Source organism: Cololabis saira, chromosome 4, assembly GCF_033807715.1.
Source record: "Cololabis saira isolate AMF1-May2022 chromosome 4, fColSai1.1, whole genome shotgun sequence".
NCBI classification, from domain to species: Eukaryota; Metazoa; Chordata; class Actinopteri; order Beloniformes; family Belonidae; genus Cololabis; species Cololabis saira.
In genome coordinates, this window is record NC_084590.1 from 30,395,039 (window position 1) to 30,414,552 (window position 19,514).

General features: G+C 40.3%; 1 protein-coding gene across 1 annotated transcript; it reads left to right on the plus strand.

Moving 5' to 3' along the window:
* The first annotated feature begins 4,759 nt into the window (after positions 1 to 4,759).
* Positions 4,760 to 15,784, plus strand: tmem160 (transmembrane protein 160). The gene is made up of 4 exons (XM_061720345.1): positions 4,760 to 5,090; positions 7,453 to 7,477; positions 11,774 to 11,866; positions 14,582 to 15,784. Exons 1-4 carry the CDS (start codon positions 4,860 to 4,862, stop codon positions 14,887 to 14,889), a joined length of 657 nt encoding a protein of 218 aa, XP_061576329.1. The 5' UTR covers positions 4,760 to 4,859; the 3' UTR covers positions 14,890 to 15,784.
* The last annotated feature ends 3,730 nt before the right edge of the window (positions 15,785 to 19,514 follow it).

The window sequence follows — 19,514 nt, forward strand, 5'->3', positions numbered from 1 at the left end:
CATTTACAACAAAATGAAGTAGTTTTGAGAAACATAAATTTACAAAGGTAAAATGGCCAAAAATGAAATCAAATTCTATCTAAACACCTTTTACTTTTTCATGCCTACCGGTTTAGTCGTCCTTTCAGTCAGGAGGTTGAACGTTCAGTGAGGCGTACATATGTGTTTGTTGTCATGTAATTTGCCAAGTGGTTCGTATTTACACACCCACTATAAAAATGAACCTATAAACTTCATCCCTCACTTGAGTGTGTTCCTCTCAAGGAGTCAGATATTGAAATCTAATCCAATTGGGTTTTGTTTCGTTGTGCCATCTTTGTAGTTGAAAAGAATTATAATCTTTCTGTTTTATGCATTATGTTTTTGAGACTTATCCCATAGTCTACATTATGAATGATTAAAAATGTGTTTAAAGTACCCAGGTTGTTAATAGTCATAAATATAGGCAAAGATAATGTAGACCACACTCTTATGGCGCTTTTGCATTAGTCTCACTTCTCCCCGGTTCTACCCGCTATGGCCCCATTTTGCGCTTTCGCACTAGGGCTGAGACGGGTAAAGCCGCTCCAAGTCGATACTTTTTTCTGTAACCATTTCAGCCAGGTTCTTTGCGGGCTGAGAAGGGACTATTTCTGACGTCACCACCCTCCTCGCCACCGATTGGTCGGGGGGCGGGGCCGTCACCACCCTCCGCGCCTCTGATTGGTCGGGGGGCGGGGCCGTCAGACGTTTGAATCAGGAAGCGGGAGTCAGAGCGAGGCGACTCGCGGCTCGCAGCGATTTTATTATAAAGCGCAAAACGTCTGTTTGGTGATCCAACTCTGAGGTGCAGATGTTCATAAACCTGGTGGCTGAGGAGAAAAAATTTAAAAAGGGATGTAGACGGGCTGTTTTACTCTCAGCCGCTCCCGGCTCCAGCTGATTTCTCATCAGCGCGACATGAACAAAGCGGTTGCGCAATCGAGTACGTCACAGCAGCTTCGAGAAGGGTCCAGCTGCAGGCTCGGAGGCTGCAGTTCCAGGACCCGCAGTTTCAGGACCCGCAGTTCCAGGACCCGCAGTTTTTGCAACAGCGCAACTCAATGAATTGGAGTTGTCATTGCAGGTTTGCAGGTCGCAGATTGCAGATTGTATCCGGACTTCGATGACGAACGTAAGTAACATGTCAAGTTATAAGTTGTTATGTTCTCTCATTTACTAGATGCATATAACTATAAAATATATCTATATCGGTAGACTGGAATAGATTTTTAAAAATAGATTTTTGAAAATACTAATACATTTATTGATACATTAAATTACATTTCTCTTGGTAGGCTATCATTTATGGTCTTGCGTGGACACATAACGTGCCCGTGCTTCAGGCGGAACAGCTGTTCCTTGCTGGGCAACCCTTACATCCAAGGTGAGAGAATAAAATATAAATATATTTCTAACAGAATTACATTAAGTCTTAATCAATTTATGCAATGCGTTACATACTATAATTAAGAAATGTGCATAATTATTGTAATTCCTGTAGCACTTAATGTTTTAAATGTTAAACACATTTCTGTCAATAAAGCTGTGATTTTTATGTCTACTATTTCAGTGAAAAGGAGGAATTTAAAAGGAAGCTCCAAAAACAACTGCTCCAACAAGGGAGACACTGAGGGAGATTTTTTTGGTTTGCTTTTGGTCTGTATAAAGTTGAAATAATGTGTGTGTGTGTTTGTGTGTGTGTGTGTATAAAATAAAATAAAAAATATGATTGGAAAAAGAGTTTGTGAATTTGATGGGGAAACATTTAAAGTCTTAAAAAATAGACATGGGTCATTTAATGTGTTTAGATTAAGATTTATGCTAGAATAGAAATGTAGGTTCCTTTGATATATTGTTTGACTTCAGAAAGGCTTCCATAAAACCTGCTGCAGTGTACTACCTAATCTTGTAATAGGAAATCATAATTATCTGTCTCAAATTATACATTGTAGGGTCTATGAATTTGATGTTTGAGAATGTGTAGGAACCCTGGTTGTTAATATTAATCATTTGATTATATTACAAATATAGAGACATAATCTTAAATCTGCCCTTAGAGGCCCAGCTGTGTGCCTTTCAAACCTTATAAATATCTCAATAGTATCTGGCCAAATATGACTCCATCTTAAGTTTACCTGTAATGAGCTAATTATGCTGATCACAAATTTGCAATTTGTTTGCAACTCTTAGCAACCTATTTGATTTGTATTGCAGAGTAGGCTGTTCAAAGTAATTAATATTTGGTTGGAGTAAACCAATGTACTTGTTAACTATTATTATTTGTTTATCAACTCCATACAAAGTAATAATTTGACGGGATTAACCTCAAGAAATCAAAATATTTGTTAATTATCCTTGTTTATTTACTACACATGAAGTAAAAGTATTAATCTGGTGGAATAAACCTTTACACATAAAAATGCTTGTTTATTAATTATCCGTACCTGATTATTAACTTAAACAAGCTTTGAATAAGAATTTCTAACTAAAACTTTAAAAAAGTTATACTTCAATTCATCATGTTAAGTAATCTTTTGGCGTAATAAACGTTTAATTTGCAAAACTGAAGGTCCTGGAACTGCGGGTCCTGGAACTGCAGCCTCTGCAATGACAACTCCAATTCACTGAGTGGCGCTGTTGCAAAAACTACGGGTCCTAGAACTGCGGGTCCTGAAACTGCGGGTCCTGGAACTGCAGCCTCCGAGCCTGCAGCTGTATACTATTGGCAGCTTCACCCAAACCTGCCCGCTTCTCCCCTGGCAATGCGAAAACACAAGGGTGGAACCGTGCCGTACCGCGCCGAGCGGAGCCGGGCTCAACCGATACTAGTGCAAAAGTGGCATTATAAATGCTCCAGCTGCCCTAAAGAAACATGCTGCCTTTAGTCTGTGCACCAAAATTTACAGAAAGTAGAATATCATCAATACTGTTGTGGAAAAACTTATCAACGCCTCTGTATTATATGTTTAAACCACTGGGTGACTATCTGGGCTGACGTGAGAGATGATCCAAGTTTCAGTAGATTTAATTCATCAGTTGCATGCCAGTGGGTCAAAATGATCATCAAGCGTCTCAATGCAGGAATGACACAGAAGAGATGCATAAGTGTCATTTTTAACACCACAAAAGGATGAAGACTTAACACTACGATTGTCATAAACAGGTTGTTACACCAGGGTTAGGCTTTCAGAAACAAAATATGAGTCTGCACACTCCAATATTTCCATCACAATTACTATCAAAGATTGATAAAGTCTTTGTAAGAAATTCGTTAAGGACAGATGAAAATGATTCAAAACTCTATCGTCACAGGAGAAAAAAACAATAGTTTGCAGAAAATAAAGCTCTTAAAGAGGTCGAAATTCACAGATGAGGTTTTTTTTTTAAATATTTTATCAATAAATTTACTATAGCCTACATATACAATACATTTTCTATATGCTCCCACCTCAGCCTGCCTGCAACATAAAAAATAAATTGTCTCCATAGTATAAACACTCGTCAGTAAAATAAAAGAAATTAGTGGAAAGTGAGCACTCCACTCAGTACTCGAGTTGAGGGGGGATGAGGGGGGATGGCATCCCCACTGAAATAAAAACGGTCAAAATCATCCCCCCTGTAAAACTGCCATCCCCCCTTTCCATCCCTTATGTCATTTCATCAATGAATGTGGTATAACATTTAGAGTCATCACCAGAAAAATAACTTATTTGACAATTTTCACCTGTTTCAAGTAGATTTTCACTTTAAATAAGTAGAAAAATCTGCCAGTGGAACAAGATTTATCTTCTTATTACAAGCAAACAAATCTTGTTCCACTGGCAGATTTTTTGTACTTATTTCAAGTGAAAATCTACTTGAAACAGGTGAAAATTGTTGTTTTTTTCCAGTGATGAGTCTTGTTTTAAGTGTAATGAGATTTTTTTTAAACTAAAATTAGACATTTTAACTAGAAATAAGACAAATATTCTTGTTAAGATTTTGAGTTTTTGCAGTGATCCATTTTACTTATCCTGTGAAGGACAGAGAGGCGTATTGATAAGTTCAGAAAAGTTTTTTATTGTTGTGTCTTGATGTATTTGATGTAAGCCCAGTGGATATTTCAAGCTTACAGAAGGCTGCATTTAACTGCTGCTATGTCATTCCTGCAGTATTTCTGCAGGTATTTTGGTCAGTGCTATTATTTGTAATATATTATATTATTTGTAATCAGCACAAATTATCTGCCCCCATATGATAAAATCCACCATCCCCCCTGATTTTTTTTTACAACTCGAGTACTGACTCCACTGTATATAGTTACTCTATTGAATGTCTAAGACAGTATTTCTTTCTTTTCTTTTTCATTCGCCTTTATAGTTCTAATTTAGATATGTGTTTTTTCTAGACATAATATTAAAATTAAACCCATGTTTTCTGGTTGATGGTAGGTTGTGCGCGCTTGCTTGTGGCTCCATGTCATCCTGACCTCTGGCGCCTTCGTGTGGCGTAAATATAATCTTGCATATTTAGAAAAGCTCCTACACCTTTTTGACTCAGTAGGGGAATTTCAGGCTAGCGAAAAGGCGATAATGGAAACGTAGATACAAAATAAGCTCTCGGGAAAACAACAGATCAATTAAGGCTGATTTATGGTTCCGCGTTACACCAACGCTGCGTCGATTGCACCGTGTTAATTAATAAAGGTGTATTTCCTCCCCGCCGCCAGGGGGCGCGCAGCCCCAGCGGAGCCTGTTCCGGGTCGCGGTGGACCATGTGAGGGTTCACAGTGCGCGCAGAGGTCGTGTTGTGCTTTTGCTTTCAGCCTGTATCTCGGAGCAGCCGGAGTCCGTGATGTGATGGCTCTTCTGACCCTTTTCATGAGGAGACAGCTCCCGCAGGCCGTCGGCTACTTCGCCCGGGCGGGTAAGCTGAGGAGGCTGCATGGAGCCGCGCCGCGGCGGGCGGCGGAGAAGGCTCCGTGGGGGAAGAGCCGGGGCCCGGAGCCGCTGCAGCAGCAGCAGCCGCTGCAGCTGCAGCAGCAGCAGCAGTACCAGCAGCTGTCGGACCTGGACAAGGCGGACGCCCTGGTAGGTTCTGCCCCAGGAGGAGAGGCTCAGTGCTGCTGTCATTTCAGGCTCTGGGAGGGTTTGTTTTCAGTGACACTTCTTTGGCTCCTTGTAGCACCCTATAATGTAATAATTTCCTGAAAATGTAATAACATTTGCACTTAACTCAATTGAAAATGTAATAAAACCCCAAAATGTAATAGTAGTAGTAGTGTTTATTTCGAATATGAATCATATTTAAAAAAAAAAAAGAAAGAAATAAGACAATCGTCTTAACATGAGACATAACATACAATTAGTACATACACAGTGAGTACATATTCAAAAGGGAGTGAGAAGAAGTAAAACGTATAAACTCTCACCCCCTCTCCTTAAATATGACTAGCTAATATATGCAATGTGTGCAACATAACATTATGCAAACATAATATTGCCTATACACAATAATTACACACACACACACACACACACACACACACACACACACACACACTAGTACCTACATACATGTATACATAGGGACACACTGCATATAGGACAAAAGGAAAAAAACAAAACAAAAACCAACAAAAGACAATAAAAACATTGTAACAACACAAGCTACTGACCAGTGTAAGAAAATAAGGATAAATAAATAAAAAATAAAAACTGTATTATTGCACCCACTGTATTAATAACTTCACCAATAATGTAATAAAGTATCATGACGGATATTGTAATAAAATTTTTACCGATAATGTAATACCTTATTACAGTGTTTCCCTACCTCGGTCCTCAAGGCCCACTGTCCTGCATGTTTTAGATGTTTCCCTTCATCATCACACCTGATTCTAATTAATGGTCCTAATTAGCTTGTCATCAAGGCCTGCACAATTCTGTTGATGACACAGCCCCTTGTATCACGGTGAGCTGAAGCAGGGAAACATCTAAAACATGCAGGACAGTGGGCCTTGAGGACCGAGGTTGGGAAACACAGCCTTATTACATATAATACATACATACATACATATATAACGGGGAATTTATTAAATGGTACTCAAAGTTTGCAATTTAAGCCAATAGTCATTATGTATGGAGGATTTTTTGTGCCAAAATTAAATACATCATTAATTAATTAAAATGGGAATGAAATATATCATTAATTAATTAAATGTGTCATTAATTAAAATTAGAATGAAATATGTCATTAATTAATTAAAATACAATTCATTTTAAGTAAAAATATATATTTATTATTTCAGCATTTAATTAATTAATGACACATTTAATTAATTATTTCGTGTTGCGTGTGAATCATGAAATGTAAAACTGCATTTAATTAATTAATGACACATTTAATTAATGATTTTGTGTTGCTTAATCATGAAATGTAAATGTAAAACTGTCAGTTTCACTCGTCAAACTCAGTGGGTGGATTCCAAACACCTCATTGGTTCCCCTGCACATCAAGTCAAGATGGGAAAGTGCAGAAATAACTCCAACAACTTCGAGCAGTTCCTCTGCTTTACACGCTACATGCTCGGGGTCAGCAGATCCTGCTCGTCAAAAACCTCTGCAAGGTCGAAGATATCGCTCACCAACTCTCTACAAAGTTCACGAAAATCCTCCAAACTCACAGCTGTCATGTTTAGAAAATCCAAAGCAGTGGATTCCACTAGATTTGTGTTAGCCCCGCCCACTGAGTTTGACGAGTGAAACTGACAGTTTTACATTTACATTTCATGATTCAGCAACACGAAATCATTAATTAAATGTGTCATTAATTAATTAAATGCAGTTTTACATTTCATGATTCATACGCAACACGAAATCATGTCATTAATTAATTAAATGCTGAAATAATAAATATATATTTTTACTTAAAATGAATTGTATTTTAATTAATTAATGACATATTTAATTCTAATTTTAATTAATTAATGACACATTTAATTAATTAATGATATATTTCATTCCCATTTTAATTAATTAATGATGTATTTATTTATTTAATTTTGGCACAAAAAATCCTCCATAATTATGGTGTTTCAAATCCAATGTACCGGTATATAACATTCTTAGATTCTTAAAACACAAAATGTAGAACTCTGGACTGAAAATGAACATGGCATATATATATTACATTATCTGTTTTGGAAAAAAAAAGACCCACCTAAAAATGTAATAAATTCCCAATAATGTAATAAGGTATTACATTATCAGTAACAATGTTATTGCAGTTATTGAGTTAAGTGCAAATTTTATTACATTTTCAGGCGTTATTACATTTTCGGTAAATTATTACATTATAGGGTGCTACACTCCTTCCTCTGAAGTAAAAGTATTGCTTGGTCAAAATGCAGTTAATCATTGCTCATGGATTCTTTCCCCTCATTTGTTGCAGATGCTGAGAAAATCACATGAAACAGGTAACTTCCCAGCCCCTTCTGTTCAAGTATCAGGTCTGTGCATACCTGTCAAGTTTTGGATTTAAAAATACGGGAAGTTTTCCACCACTGTCCCACCAGCCCAAACAAGGTCCAGTGTCTTACATTTTAAGACAGATTTGCGAGAAATCTAAAATAACTACCTGTCTAATTGAAACAGCTTAATAATAGTAAGATCCTTTATTATCAGAATGATTTGAGGGTTCAGTCCAACATCCTGTACACATACTAAACACACTGAAGGTGAGGGCAGGTGTATATCATTAGGAATTCCTGTTTGAGCAGTACCCTGAAGAAGGCTTGCGCCGAAACGCGTGGGTCTCTGCTCCCATGTTTTTATACTAACTAGCCATGTTTCAATAAAGGCTTTTTATATTTTTCCACAAGAAGAGTGCCTTGGACTCCCTTTTTTTGATTAGATACTGTTTTTTTCCCCAACACCAAAGAGCACCTTCAAGATTTTTTCTGAACAATTCCCTGAGCACTTCGGATTTTCTCTTCACTTGATGACACTGAAGGTGAGATTTGAATATGGGATGATGGATGAAAAATGTTCTCATTTAAAGATTCCTAAAGATGGAGCTCTTAAGCAGTAAACGAGGTGTCAAAGTTACAACAGTGGGACAAAAGCACAGCTGTGGTTGTCAGAGTGGAAGTAACCTAATTGCAATAATGTTGATGTGCAAAATGCAACAACAAAAGGAGCATCTGACAAATGACAGTTATATAACACAAAATATTACAGCATTTGCAAACAAAATGATTAAAAAGAAAAAAAGTGTAATTTTATAAAGCATGACAAAACAATCCAGCTCAACAGGACTTTTCAGTGAAAAAAAAATAAAAAAAATGCTTAAACACTTAATAGTCTGACAAGTTGATATATTATCCCCTGTCCATGTTTTACTGTCAGTGTTGCTGTGCAGGATGAGAACAAATTCATGCTGGTACGTCTCTCTGTGAGGATTCGGGGAACTGAGCATAATAACAACTTCTCAGATCTAATTCTTTCAGGCTTATTCTTAGATTTAAATTCAGTTAGACCTTTTTCTTGGGGGGGAGTTAAAACATCTAATTGCACTTCTTCTAATAGATACTGCATTTGCAATTCAATTTGCGCTATAATTTTTGAAAGCCAAGCTTCCGTTTATTTTTTCCAATGTAATACTTGAATCATACTCGTCTATTTTTATAGATCTTGTGACATTTGTTGTGTTGCCTCAGTGGTTTTAAGCAAAAAGCCAGTGTTTCTGTCACATGACCAATCACAGCTGTGGATCTGCAGCAGCGTGCTGTATTTCTGGCAAAAAGAGTAAAATGTAATCCTAAGCGAATGTGAGAACACAAAACAGCAAAAAAAGAGCTTTTTCACGCTAAAATATTGATTTCAATTTCATTCGATGGAATATTTGATCACTTGAACAAAGTATTGTCTAGCTTTTGGTCTCCTTATTATCAGCAAAAACCACCCAGAGTAACTTTGGACTCCCTTCCCCGTCGTCTCTTGTGACGGCTGCCTTCACACATCAACAACAATGAAACCAGCTGCAGAGCTGCAGCAGACATCCTAGCAAAAGAGCCTAAGAGGCTCAATGCTACATGAGAACGGAAAAATAAAATCTTTACGGTTAAGTGATATCAACCCGCCTAACCGGCTCCTCAGGTTTCCATGGTGACACACCTCAGTAAGATGTGGGCCAGCTTTGTGACACTGAAAACACAGATTTGTACCTGAAATCACCTTTTTAAAGCCACTAATCCTGCCTTGTAGTAAGCGCCTCAGGTGTACCAATTACTCTGACAACAGAGACCATTACATCAGGGTGGAGGGGGGAGGAGATAAGGGCAAAACTCACTTGCATCTGTCTACTGAATCAACTATAATGTTGTTTGTTTGTCAAAACACTCCGCAGGGCTACACATCACCACACGTAACCACATGATTGAATCATACATCTTCAATGAAGTACCTGTGGTCATTAGGGGTTTGAGGTCTTTCAACTTCAGACCCCCTCTCCCAGGAGTGATCACTTCCAGCCTGCATCCAAGTAGCATAAGCCCACTCCTTGCCCCTCATGATCCACATCCTTCTTGAGGCTTTCCTTTTGTGGGCTCCTGTGATTCCCATGGTGCTGTAGACCTGGCAGAGTGATCTGCCTACAAAGGCCCTGCACCCCACTTAAATGGGTATAGACTGTGCCCGCCACCCCTGACTGTGCCAATCCTCCATCAGCTCTGCATATCGTCCCCTCTAACTTTAATTTGCCTCCTCCATTTTCTCCTCCCAGGGTACGGTTAGTTCCATTCTTCAGCGTACAGGCCGATGTTTGGTCGGAGGCTTGCGTTTGTGATGGAAAACCTCAGCTGTCTCCACCATCATTTGCCAGTCATGTGCTGTTCCTAGGAGGCCTTGGAGAGGTTTTGCCTGGGAATTGGGGCATACCCCCGTCCGATGAATATCGGCTGGTGTTTTGTTGTTCTGAAGTGCTTGCTCTGGTTGATGGCATTGCGTATGGTCTCTGCAACCACCTTCAGCACTTGTATGTGATGCCAGCGGTAGCGAGCTTCGCTAAGTGCTCTGGGGCAACAGCTGAGGATATGCTCCAGGGCTCCTCTTCTTTGGCACAAGATACATGCCGGCATTTCAGACTTGTCCCAAAAGTAGAGGTTGGAAGGACTGGGGAGAGGATGTCGTAAACTGACTGGATGAGGAACTTAATGCGGTCAGGTTCAGCCTTCCACAACTCAGTCCAAGGGATCTTTCTGTCAATAGTTCCCATTTAGTCCAAGCACTCTGCCATCTTAGCCCCACCACCTGGCTTGCATGCTTCTCTTGGCCCCAGCTCTCACCTCCTTTTGGACCAGTTCCCACCTCTCTTTTCCCTTTAGTTTTCTGAAGCACGTTGACGGAATGCTGCACAATCCTGCCTGACCCATTCCCACACATCCCACCAGTGCTCTGTGAGGAAGCCTTGCATCTGCCTGGTTCACTGCCTTCTCTGCCTTCCATTTTCCCCCAGTCCTCACCTCAATGCCAGCTTTGGAAAACTCTTGGGTCACTGGGATCCTTATACTGAGGCACTGCCCTTGTGCGGCTAACCTTGAACTCTTCACAAAGACTGCTCATGGGCAGAGTCATTTTTTTGGGATCTGCAGCAGTTTAAGACTTAGGCTGGTTCTCTGGATTCAACTTTGATTACCAGGCAGCGGTACCAACGGATGTGAAAGAAACTCCCACTGAACACCAGTGGATAAAACAACCAATCAGAGAAATGAAGCATGCGAATGAGGCCGAGTGACAGCCAACAGAAAACAATCAAGTGTCATGCAGAGGAGTTGGAGCGCTGGTGAATGACTCTTGTTGGTTTTACAGTAAAATCTTGCTGAGCCAAGGTGTTAAAAGCAATTCCTCAGCCAGGTTGATTGTTTTGAATCGTGCTTGTTAGACATTTCTGTATGAGTCATCAAACAAAGCCCCCACCCTGGTGAGTTTGCTGTAGTACATTCTGTACCGGGGGACACAGACCTGACAGGAGGGGCTTCTGGTAAATGGGTATGGGTGGTAACGCTAGTAAGGCAACAGTTCAAGGATGTAAAAGTCTTAAGTCTTGACATTTAAAGTGAATTTCACACCTTCAGGTCATCACTCAGAAGTACACATGGGTGTGGGTTCTTGTGCGTTAACTCACAAAGCCACCTGGTTGTCGTTATGTAAAAATAGTGACTGCAAGATCTCCAATCTTTGTCATCTTTGTCCTTAAACTTCAACTTAAAACTCTTTCATAATCTTTAGATGTGATAGGGTGTCATATTTTAGGCTTTTAAAAGAAAAAAGTGAAGTTTCTGCAGAGTCTAATATACGGTTGACCTCATTTCTCATAAAGGGAGTGGTTGGATCATTTCTTGCCTTTCATAAGTGCAGACAGTAGAAAGGTGGTTTGACTTCAGTGAGTTTAAACAAATGTTTGATCAAACGCTGCATAATTAACATCTTTGTGAAAAGCAATTGCAAACTCCACTACGTTTCACATACCAGCCTGCTGTTGGCCACAGTTCACAAATACCCTGCATCAGGTGGAATTGAGTTGATGTTATAAACACTGGAAGGGCGGCACCTCTTTTGGATTTCACATCTCCTTCATGGTCTGGGACACGTCCACCAGACAAAGTCGGTAGTTGGACTGAAGTGTGGTAAAGGGGGGAATTGATGCGGGCTGAATCCTGGTCCGCCTGTGACCCGCTCGCTGTTTATTTGTTCTGGCTGCTGCTGTTTTGCAGGATTCCTGTCGTGGTTCAGGAACGGCCTGCTGGCGACCGGGATTGGAGTCATCGCGTTTGTGCAGAGCGAAGTGGGACGAGAAGCAGGATACGGTACGTGCTGCAAACGCTTCTCTGCACGTACGGTAGCGGAGCGGCCAGCTCTCCGAAGTCAAAGCTTCAGTGGAAAAATAAACAAGTTTCTTATTATTCTGATGAGCAAATCCATTTTCAAATGAGTTTAAAAACTGTTTAAAAAAAAAGGGAATTATAAATTATTTAAAGCCATTTAATTAAGTACAAAGATGATGTTTGTAATGTTCAAAGTAAGACCTTTTTTAAAAAGAAAATAAATAATTAAAAAAAGATGTTTTGAAATTGATGCCAGAAACACATGCAAACAAGACCGTTGTGATAATGACAAACAAACCACGTAAGTTGCTTTGCGCTTGAAGGAAAAGCCGAAAAACATGTTTAATGTCTCGTGAAAAATCAGGTTGACTCGCACTGGACTGATAAAATGATGCGTTATGAAAACAGCGTCTCAAGGCAGCCGATTTACAGATAAAGATGGTGACATTTTGAGAGTTCCTGGTTGAGGCTCTTGGTATGATTCAGAGAATTTGGGTACATTTCATGACATAAGTTACAAGCAGTTACAGAAAGACCATCCTCTTCCAGAGCTTCAGGCCACACTGCATCAACAAGACCTCTGACAAACATCTGTGTGCCCGAGTTGTTGCTGCAGTCACAAATTACAGTTACAACGTTTTTATTCAAACTAATCTTAATACCGAGGCGTTCCCAAGCCAGCCGAGAGATGTGATCTCTCTCTAGCTTGTGTTAGGTCCATCATCCTAACCAGATGCTCGACTGGCTCTTCACGATGTGGAGAGCAGCGTCTGATCCGAGCGTCTCCTGAACGGCCCCGTCTCCAAGGGAGAGTCCGGCCGCCATGTGGAGGAAACTCGCCTCAGCTGCTCAGTCTTTCTGCCACTACATACAGTTTATGACCATAGGTGAGGATAGGAGCGTACATCAACCCGCAACCGGAGAGTCTTGCCTTTTTACTCAACCCCCTTGTGAGGAACCAGAGCGGCCTCCCCACGTACAAGGGGACAAGGCAAAACTGGACCTGGGTGATGAGGTGTAAAAAAAAAAACCTCGCAGAGCGTAGAATGCCAAAAAATAAGGCTTTTTATTTGATGCAAAAAAAGCACAAAGACATACAGGCGAAGGCAAAAACAGTATTCAGAAAAATGGCACAATGAGGCATAGCCTCTCTGCAAGCTATCTCAAATCAGCAGACCCATTTCTGGTATCCAGCCGCTGTTTATAACCCCAGGCAGGGTGGAGAGGTTGATTGGACACAGGTGTGCCACAATCAGCAGAACCAGGCACACCTGTGTGCTGCTCCCCCACAGACCACGCCCAATCCTCCACTCTGCCACACACATTAAAAAAATGTCCGGTGATGGTGAGAAGGGGAGGGGTTGCTCACTTTCTCACACCCCTCTTCACCACAACAGACCAGTATCCTGACCCTCTCCAAGTTAAAAAAAAAAAGAAGAAGAAAAAAAAAAAGTCCTGTCCTGTGGTCTGATGATTTAAAATCATGGATCTCACCTTCTGATGCCTCTGAAGGTGCAGCCTGTGCTGAAAAAACATGTATAATAAATGCCTTTAATGTTGCCATTACAGCAACAGCAACATGTGTTTGTAGTAAGAGTCCAGATGCTGAACTGGGATTTCTGCAAAATAGACAAGCCACTAACTGAAAACACTGATGTGTCACATGTTGGTAACATGAAATGATGCTGTCACAAAGAGTAAGAATTGGAAAATATTTCTATTTTGTGGATGACCCCACCTCAGACATGGATGGATGGATGGATGGATGGATGGATGGATGGATGGATGGATGGATGGATGATGCTCTTTTAAAGCAGGAATTGTTCTCTTAAGTCCTTGAGCTCTTGCGGTCTTGTTTAAAAATCAGGTGCCACACTTCAGTGTTCCCAAATGAACAAAGCAAACAGACATCAAACACTTAATGAACAAAAAGCCATTTCTCTTCTAATACGTTCAGTTAAATATGCGCTCTTTTTTTGTCAAATTGTTGCGTTCTGTTTTAATATATTTTTACAAAAATTTTACAAGGCATCCGGACTAATGTGTTTGAAGCAAACTAAATGCTGCTGTACCCCTAAATTCTTTAACGCTAGTGGATTTAAAACCAATAAAAACAAGGCTATAGTTACTTTTGAAAATCATTTATTCTCTTTGAAATAAGTACTAAACGTGGCATACTAAACGTGTGAAAATCCATCGGTTCTCTTTGTCCTAAAATCAGTCAATTTCAAAGAGAATCTTGTATTGGATATTTGCTTTGATACGGCAGCAGCACTTGTAAAATGAATATTTCACAAGATTTTCTGCAAAATGGAGCAGAATGCAGCCAAGGTCCTTGATGTCTAGTTGCAATTATTGCTATGGTTACCTGAGATGCCAAATTGTCAATACGCCTTCTCTAAATCATTAAATTGTCATTGATTGACATCAGATGAAAACTGATGGTTGAGAAACCCTGAAAATAAAACTAAGCACCCATGATGAAGAAATTGGTTTTTATTGTGTATTCTAAAAGTTAATTTGCAGGCACAACTTCTGCATCTTTTCAAGATGCTGTCTATTATAAAACAAGGCCAGAAAGCACTCCTTCTCGGTCTTTTATTTTCATCTGAGTAAGGGTATTCCAGATACATGGTGACAGGTGAGGGAATAAAGTGTTTATGTACAATAACACCATGTCGATGTGGTTTTCCTCAGCTTTCTTTATCCTGGGAGGTGTGTGTGTATCGTTTGGCAGCGCGTCGTACTTTGGCAGCCTGCTGTCCTTGCGGAGGCTGATGCTGCTGTCCGTGCCAGCGCTGCTGCTCCAGGGGGCCGTGGTGGGCAGCGCCGCCCTCTTCTGGCTGTGCGCGGTGTCGCTCTACATCGGCCGTCTGGAGGTGGAGATCATCCACGATGGGGAGGACGGGGAGGACGAGGGAGAGTGCCGGGAGTGCCGCAACAGGCGCGAGCACCGGGGCTACCGTGAGGCCGAGGACGGTGACAGCAAAGGGCCGAGCAAGTAGAGATCTTCTAGGGATGTGTGTGTGTGTGTGCGTGTGTGTGCGTGCGCGTGTGTGTGCGTGCGCGTGTGTGTGCGTGCGCGTGTGTGTGCGTGCGCGTGTGTGTGCGTGCGCGTGTGTGTGTCTGAATCAGGGTGTGTGTGTGTTATTTGTATGTGCAAACAACCTGCATGTTCATGAGCAGGCTGTGTTTGGTTCTGCAGATGTAAATCTATTATCTGTTATAAAAACAATTATTTGATGACAAAAAAACTATTTTAGACTTTTGGAAAACTGGTTGGAGAAAATGCTGAAAACAAGATTTTTTTTCTTTTCTCCTTTTTTTTTTTAGGAAGACCTCATAATTTGATAAATTTAATGCTGACACACACTGTCATTTGTGTATCTGAAAGTTGTATTGATTTGATTGGATTTTTACATCCTCAGATGAACATTTTGTGCCACCTTGTGTGTAATCGATCTGTTCTCAGCGCTGCTGTTCGATGCTGTTTGTCTTATCACTTTATTCACTATAGTTAACTGTAGTTGACTATTTGAAGATTTCGTAAGTCTTGAAATTACAGAATGAACATTTGACTAGTTTTTGTTTTAAGCAAATAAATACCTGAACTTATTTTTACACAACTATTTTTTTATTTTATTTTAATTTTGGTCTCATAATGGCAATCGCACTTTTGTAAGCTTTTGTTTGTCATTGTACCTTTTAAAGATTTGGACTGAATTTAAAACTTTCAGGTTATCACCTAAATTTCTGTGTAAATGAATTTGAAGACTGTTGTAACATGTTTCTTTATGGAAATGATGTTTACTATTGTTTACCTGTTTTTTTTTCTTGTTTGTGCACTACTTTCAATGCACCTCACCATACATATAACAATAAAACCAGGTGAAATCTGAACTGCTTCAAAGTGTCTTCCTTTTAATGATAACCTCTAACAAGAAGTTATCAGATATTAGTTATGAAAAGATCCCCAGGAAGTTCATATTCTCTTAAAAAGTTGGGAGCTCATTTTTATACACAATAAATCATCCGTCACCGCATAAAGTTATAAAAGACGATCCATCCATATACCTTTTTATTTAATGTCATCAGGGTCTGCTGGAGCCGATCCCAGCTTCTCTGGGGCAAAGGCAGAGTACAGCGTAGACGGGTGTACACCTGCCAGTTGTCTGTGTGGTTTTTGGACTGTGGGAGGAAGCTGGAGTACCTGGAGAAAACCCACACAACCATGGGGAGAACATCCGTGCAAACATGCACACTGCACACAGAAAGACCTCTGCTGGGATTCAAACTGGGAAGCATCGGGCTGTGAGGCGACTGTGCGAACCATCAAGCCACAGGGTTTTCCTATTAGAGGATACCAAGACGTTTCAACCACTTTCACCAATGAATGTCCTTTTTCCAGATAGTTAACGGCTGAACCAAATTTCTGTGGTGATCTTAAAGGTAGGGTAAGCAATTTGTGGATGATGTTGCGTCTGTTGATAAGTGAAGAAAACATGGAAAGCTTACTCTTCCCTCAAGTGCATCGTAAGAAAATCCTAACCCCATCAAGAGTCAGTAGTCATAGTTACAGCTATAGAACAAGACTATAATAGTCTCAAACATAGCTTCGCGGTAGATATGCTGCTATAGGCCTATGCTGCAGGGGGCACCGACATGATCCGCTGGGCGGTGCCTCTCACCCTTCTTCTCTCCTTTTCCCTTCCTCTCTTCTCCATTACCATTTTTATTTATTATAAATATCTCATCTCATCTCAGCTATCATTTTTGTCCATCGCTCCTGTAGTTTCTTGTGCCGGCCCCCCCTTTTTTTTCTCTTTTGTGCATGTTTTCAGGCCGGAGCCTCGGGAGCTGCATTCTGGCCTGCAGTCCCGGCCCCCCCCCCATCCCCGGTCATCCCATTGCTGTTTCCACCTGCCTACGTGGATGTCTGCTGTTGCTGCTGACGCCCCCCCCTCTGGTCATCCCGCTGCTGCTTCCACATGCCTGCTGTGCTGCTGACGTCCCTGACTCCCCCAGTCTGGCCTTCGGCAGGAGGGCCCCCCCTTATGAGCCTGGTCCTGCTCAAGGTTTCTTCCCTCCTAAAGGGGAGTTTTTCTTGCCACTGTTTGGCTTAAGGCTTTTCTCCCACTATGGGAGTTTTTACCTGCCATTGTTTATGTAATAATTGCTCGGGGGTTTATGTTTATGTTTATGTTTATGTTCATGTTCTGGATCTCTGAAAAGCGTCTAGAAACAACATCTGTTGTATTAGACGCTATATAAATAAAATTGAATTGAATTGAATCAAGAGCACAGATCAAAACGCTTCTCCTGGAATTTTTAACCAAAAAAACAGGTGCCTTCTGCATTTTACTTTACAACAACATGATTCTTGCAGCATTGACTTTCTTTACCCAGCTGAAAGGCAAAGAACATCCAAGACAGGTCACCTAGTTTTTTGTGAAAATGTGTTTGCAATGCAACGGTCTAATACGTGAGAAAATTAAACTTTGTAGTTTATTCCCATATAAGTACAAGTCAATAATTATAAAGCATTAAGTTGAGTTGAGTTTGAGTTTATTCACAATGTCAGAATAATAATTATAATAATAATAATACAATTGAATTAAACGGGTAGAGTGAATGGGTCCCCCAAGGAAGCTAGGAAAGCTTATAGGTGGGGGCCCATAGTTCATATAAGGGTGAGGGTACAGTCAATGGTATAAGCAGTTACCATCCGTAAAGAGATGGTGATGGATAAATGCATACAAGTACACAAAAAAAACACTTAACATACATACTTAACATTACATACACATACAGTCACACACATACATCCCAGCAGTCCATGAAGAAGCATTTTAAATTATATATACAGGTAGGTTAGTAAAAGATTATTTTTTAGTTGTCTTTTAAACTTCGAGATAGAACGCAACACCTTGAGGCCATCATCAATCCTATTCCAAATCTGCGGCCCCCTGCAAACAACACATACATGTCGGCGACATTTCCCTAATATGAGTGGTTTGATTCTTGTTTGGTATGTGTGCTGAGGACTGGAGATTAAGCACCTCTATGCTGGTCGGTGTCTTCAGTGCATATAGAAACTCTGTCGTTTATACTGTAAATCTTAACATAACCTTTCAAGTTAGTTAATTAATTGTATTCTTCAAACAAATAAGCACAAAATATTCAGAATATGGTAATTTGATGTGACCAACTCTAGTGCTGGGAGTTTATTCAGCTCTAGAAAATTAAGTTTAAAAGTAAAATGTTATTTATTTTAAAACCAGAACGTTTGCACGATCGTTTCCATGTGTATTTGTTCCTGTGCTATACGACTTAAAATATGATGAGTTTGTCAGTCCAATTGATGATTAGTTTCTGAACACATTCAACAAGAAGCTGTAATAACGGCATAACAGCATAATGAAATGAAATGATAGGAAGTGATGTAGCAGACGTATTTCCTGCACTGATGTCCATAGACCTGTTAATAAAACCCAATTGAGAAGCCTCCCACCTTAATGTTCTGTTGACGTAGTGATGCAAGGCAAGGGAAGGCAAGTTTATTTGTATAGCACGATTCAACAACAAGGTGAATTAGAGTGGTTTATAGTGACATTAAAATATCACAAAGTAGAAATAACAAGCATAATTTAAAATTTAAACAAAAAAGAAAGAAATAAGAACAATAGATAAAAGCAGATAAAATCAGTAGGGGCTTTATTCAAATGCAGCTCAGAACAGGTGAGTCTTCAACCTGGACTTAAATACCCTTAAGTGTTTCAGCTGATCTGAGACTTGCTGGGAGTTTGTTCCAGACATGTGGAGCATAGAAGCTGAATGCAGCTTCTCTATGTCCTGTTCGGAATCTGGGAACTGATAAAAAAAAACATCCAGATGACTTGAGGGGAAGGTTCATACTGGGTCAGGAGGTCACTGAAGTATTTCAGTCCTGGACCATTCAGAGCTTTCTGGACCAACATCAGTCTACCCCCTGACAGACGAGCAGCCAGTGTAAAGACCTCAGAGCTGGACTGATGGGGTCCACTTCTTTGGTCTTAGTGAGGACTCGAGCAGCAGAGTTCTGAATGAGCTGCAGTTGTCTAATTGACTTTGTAGGTAAACCTGTAAAGATGCTGTTACAATAATAAAGCTTACCAAATATGAATGCATGGACTAATTTTTCCAGGTCCTGCTGAGACATCACATCTTTTAATCTTGATATATTGAGGTGATAGTAGGCTGACTTTGTTATTGCCTTAATTTAGGTCTGAGTCCATCACCCAGATTTCTGGCCTGGTTGGTAGGTTTTAGGTATAGATTGAAACTCTGTAGTGACCTCTGATCGTTTCTCTTTGGCTCCAAAGCCAATTACCTCAGTTTTGTTTAGCTGGAGAAAGTTGTGGCACATTATTGTTACTAATCTCCTCAATGCATTTACCAAGAGCCTGTCCAGGGCCTCGGTCTCCTGGTGGCATTGTAATATATATCTGTGTGTCATCTGCATAGATATGGTAATTAGGGCACGAGCACCTACAGTGCGAAGGCCCTATTGTATCTGTAGGAGATGTTTTTATTTTTCTCGTTTTTCTTCCGACGAAATGAGGGCCTTTTTGCCCCCCTAAACGCAAAGTCC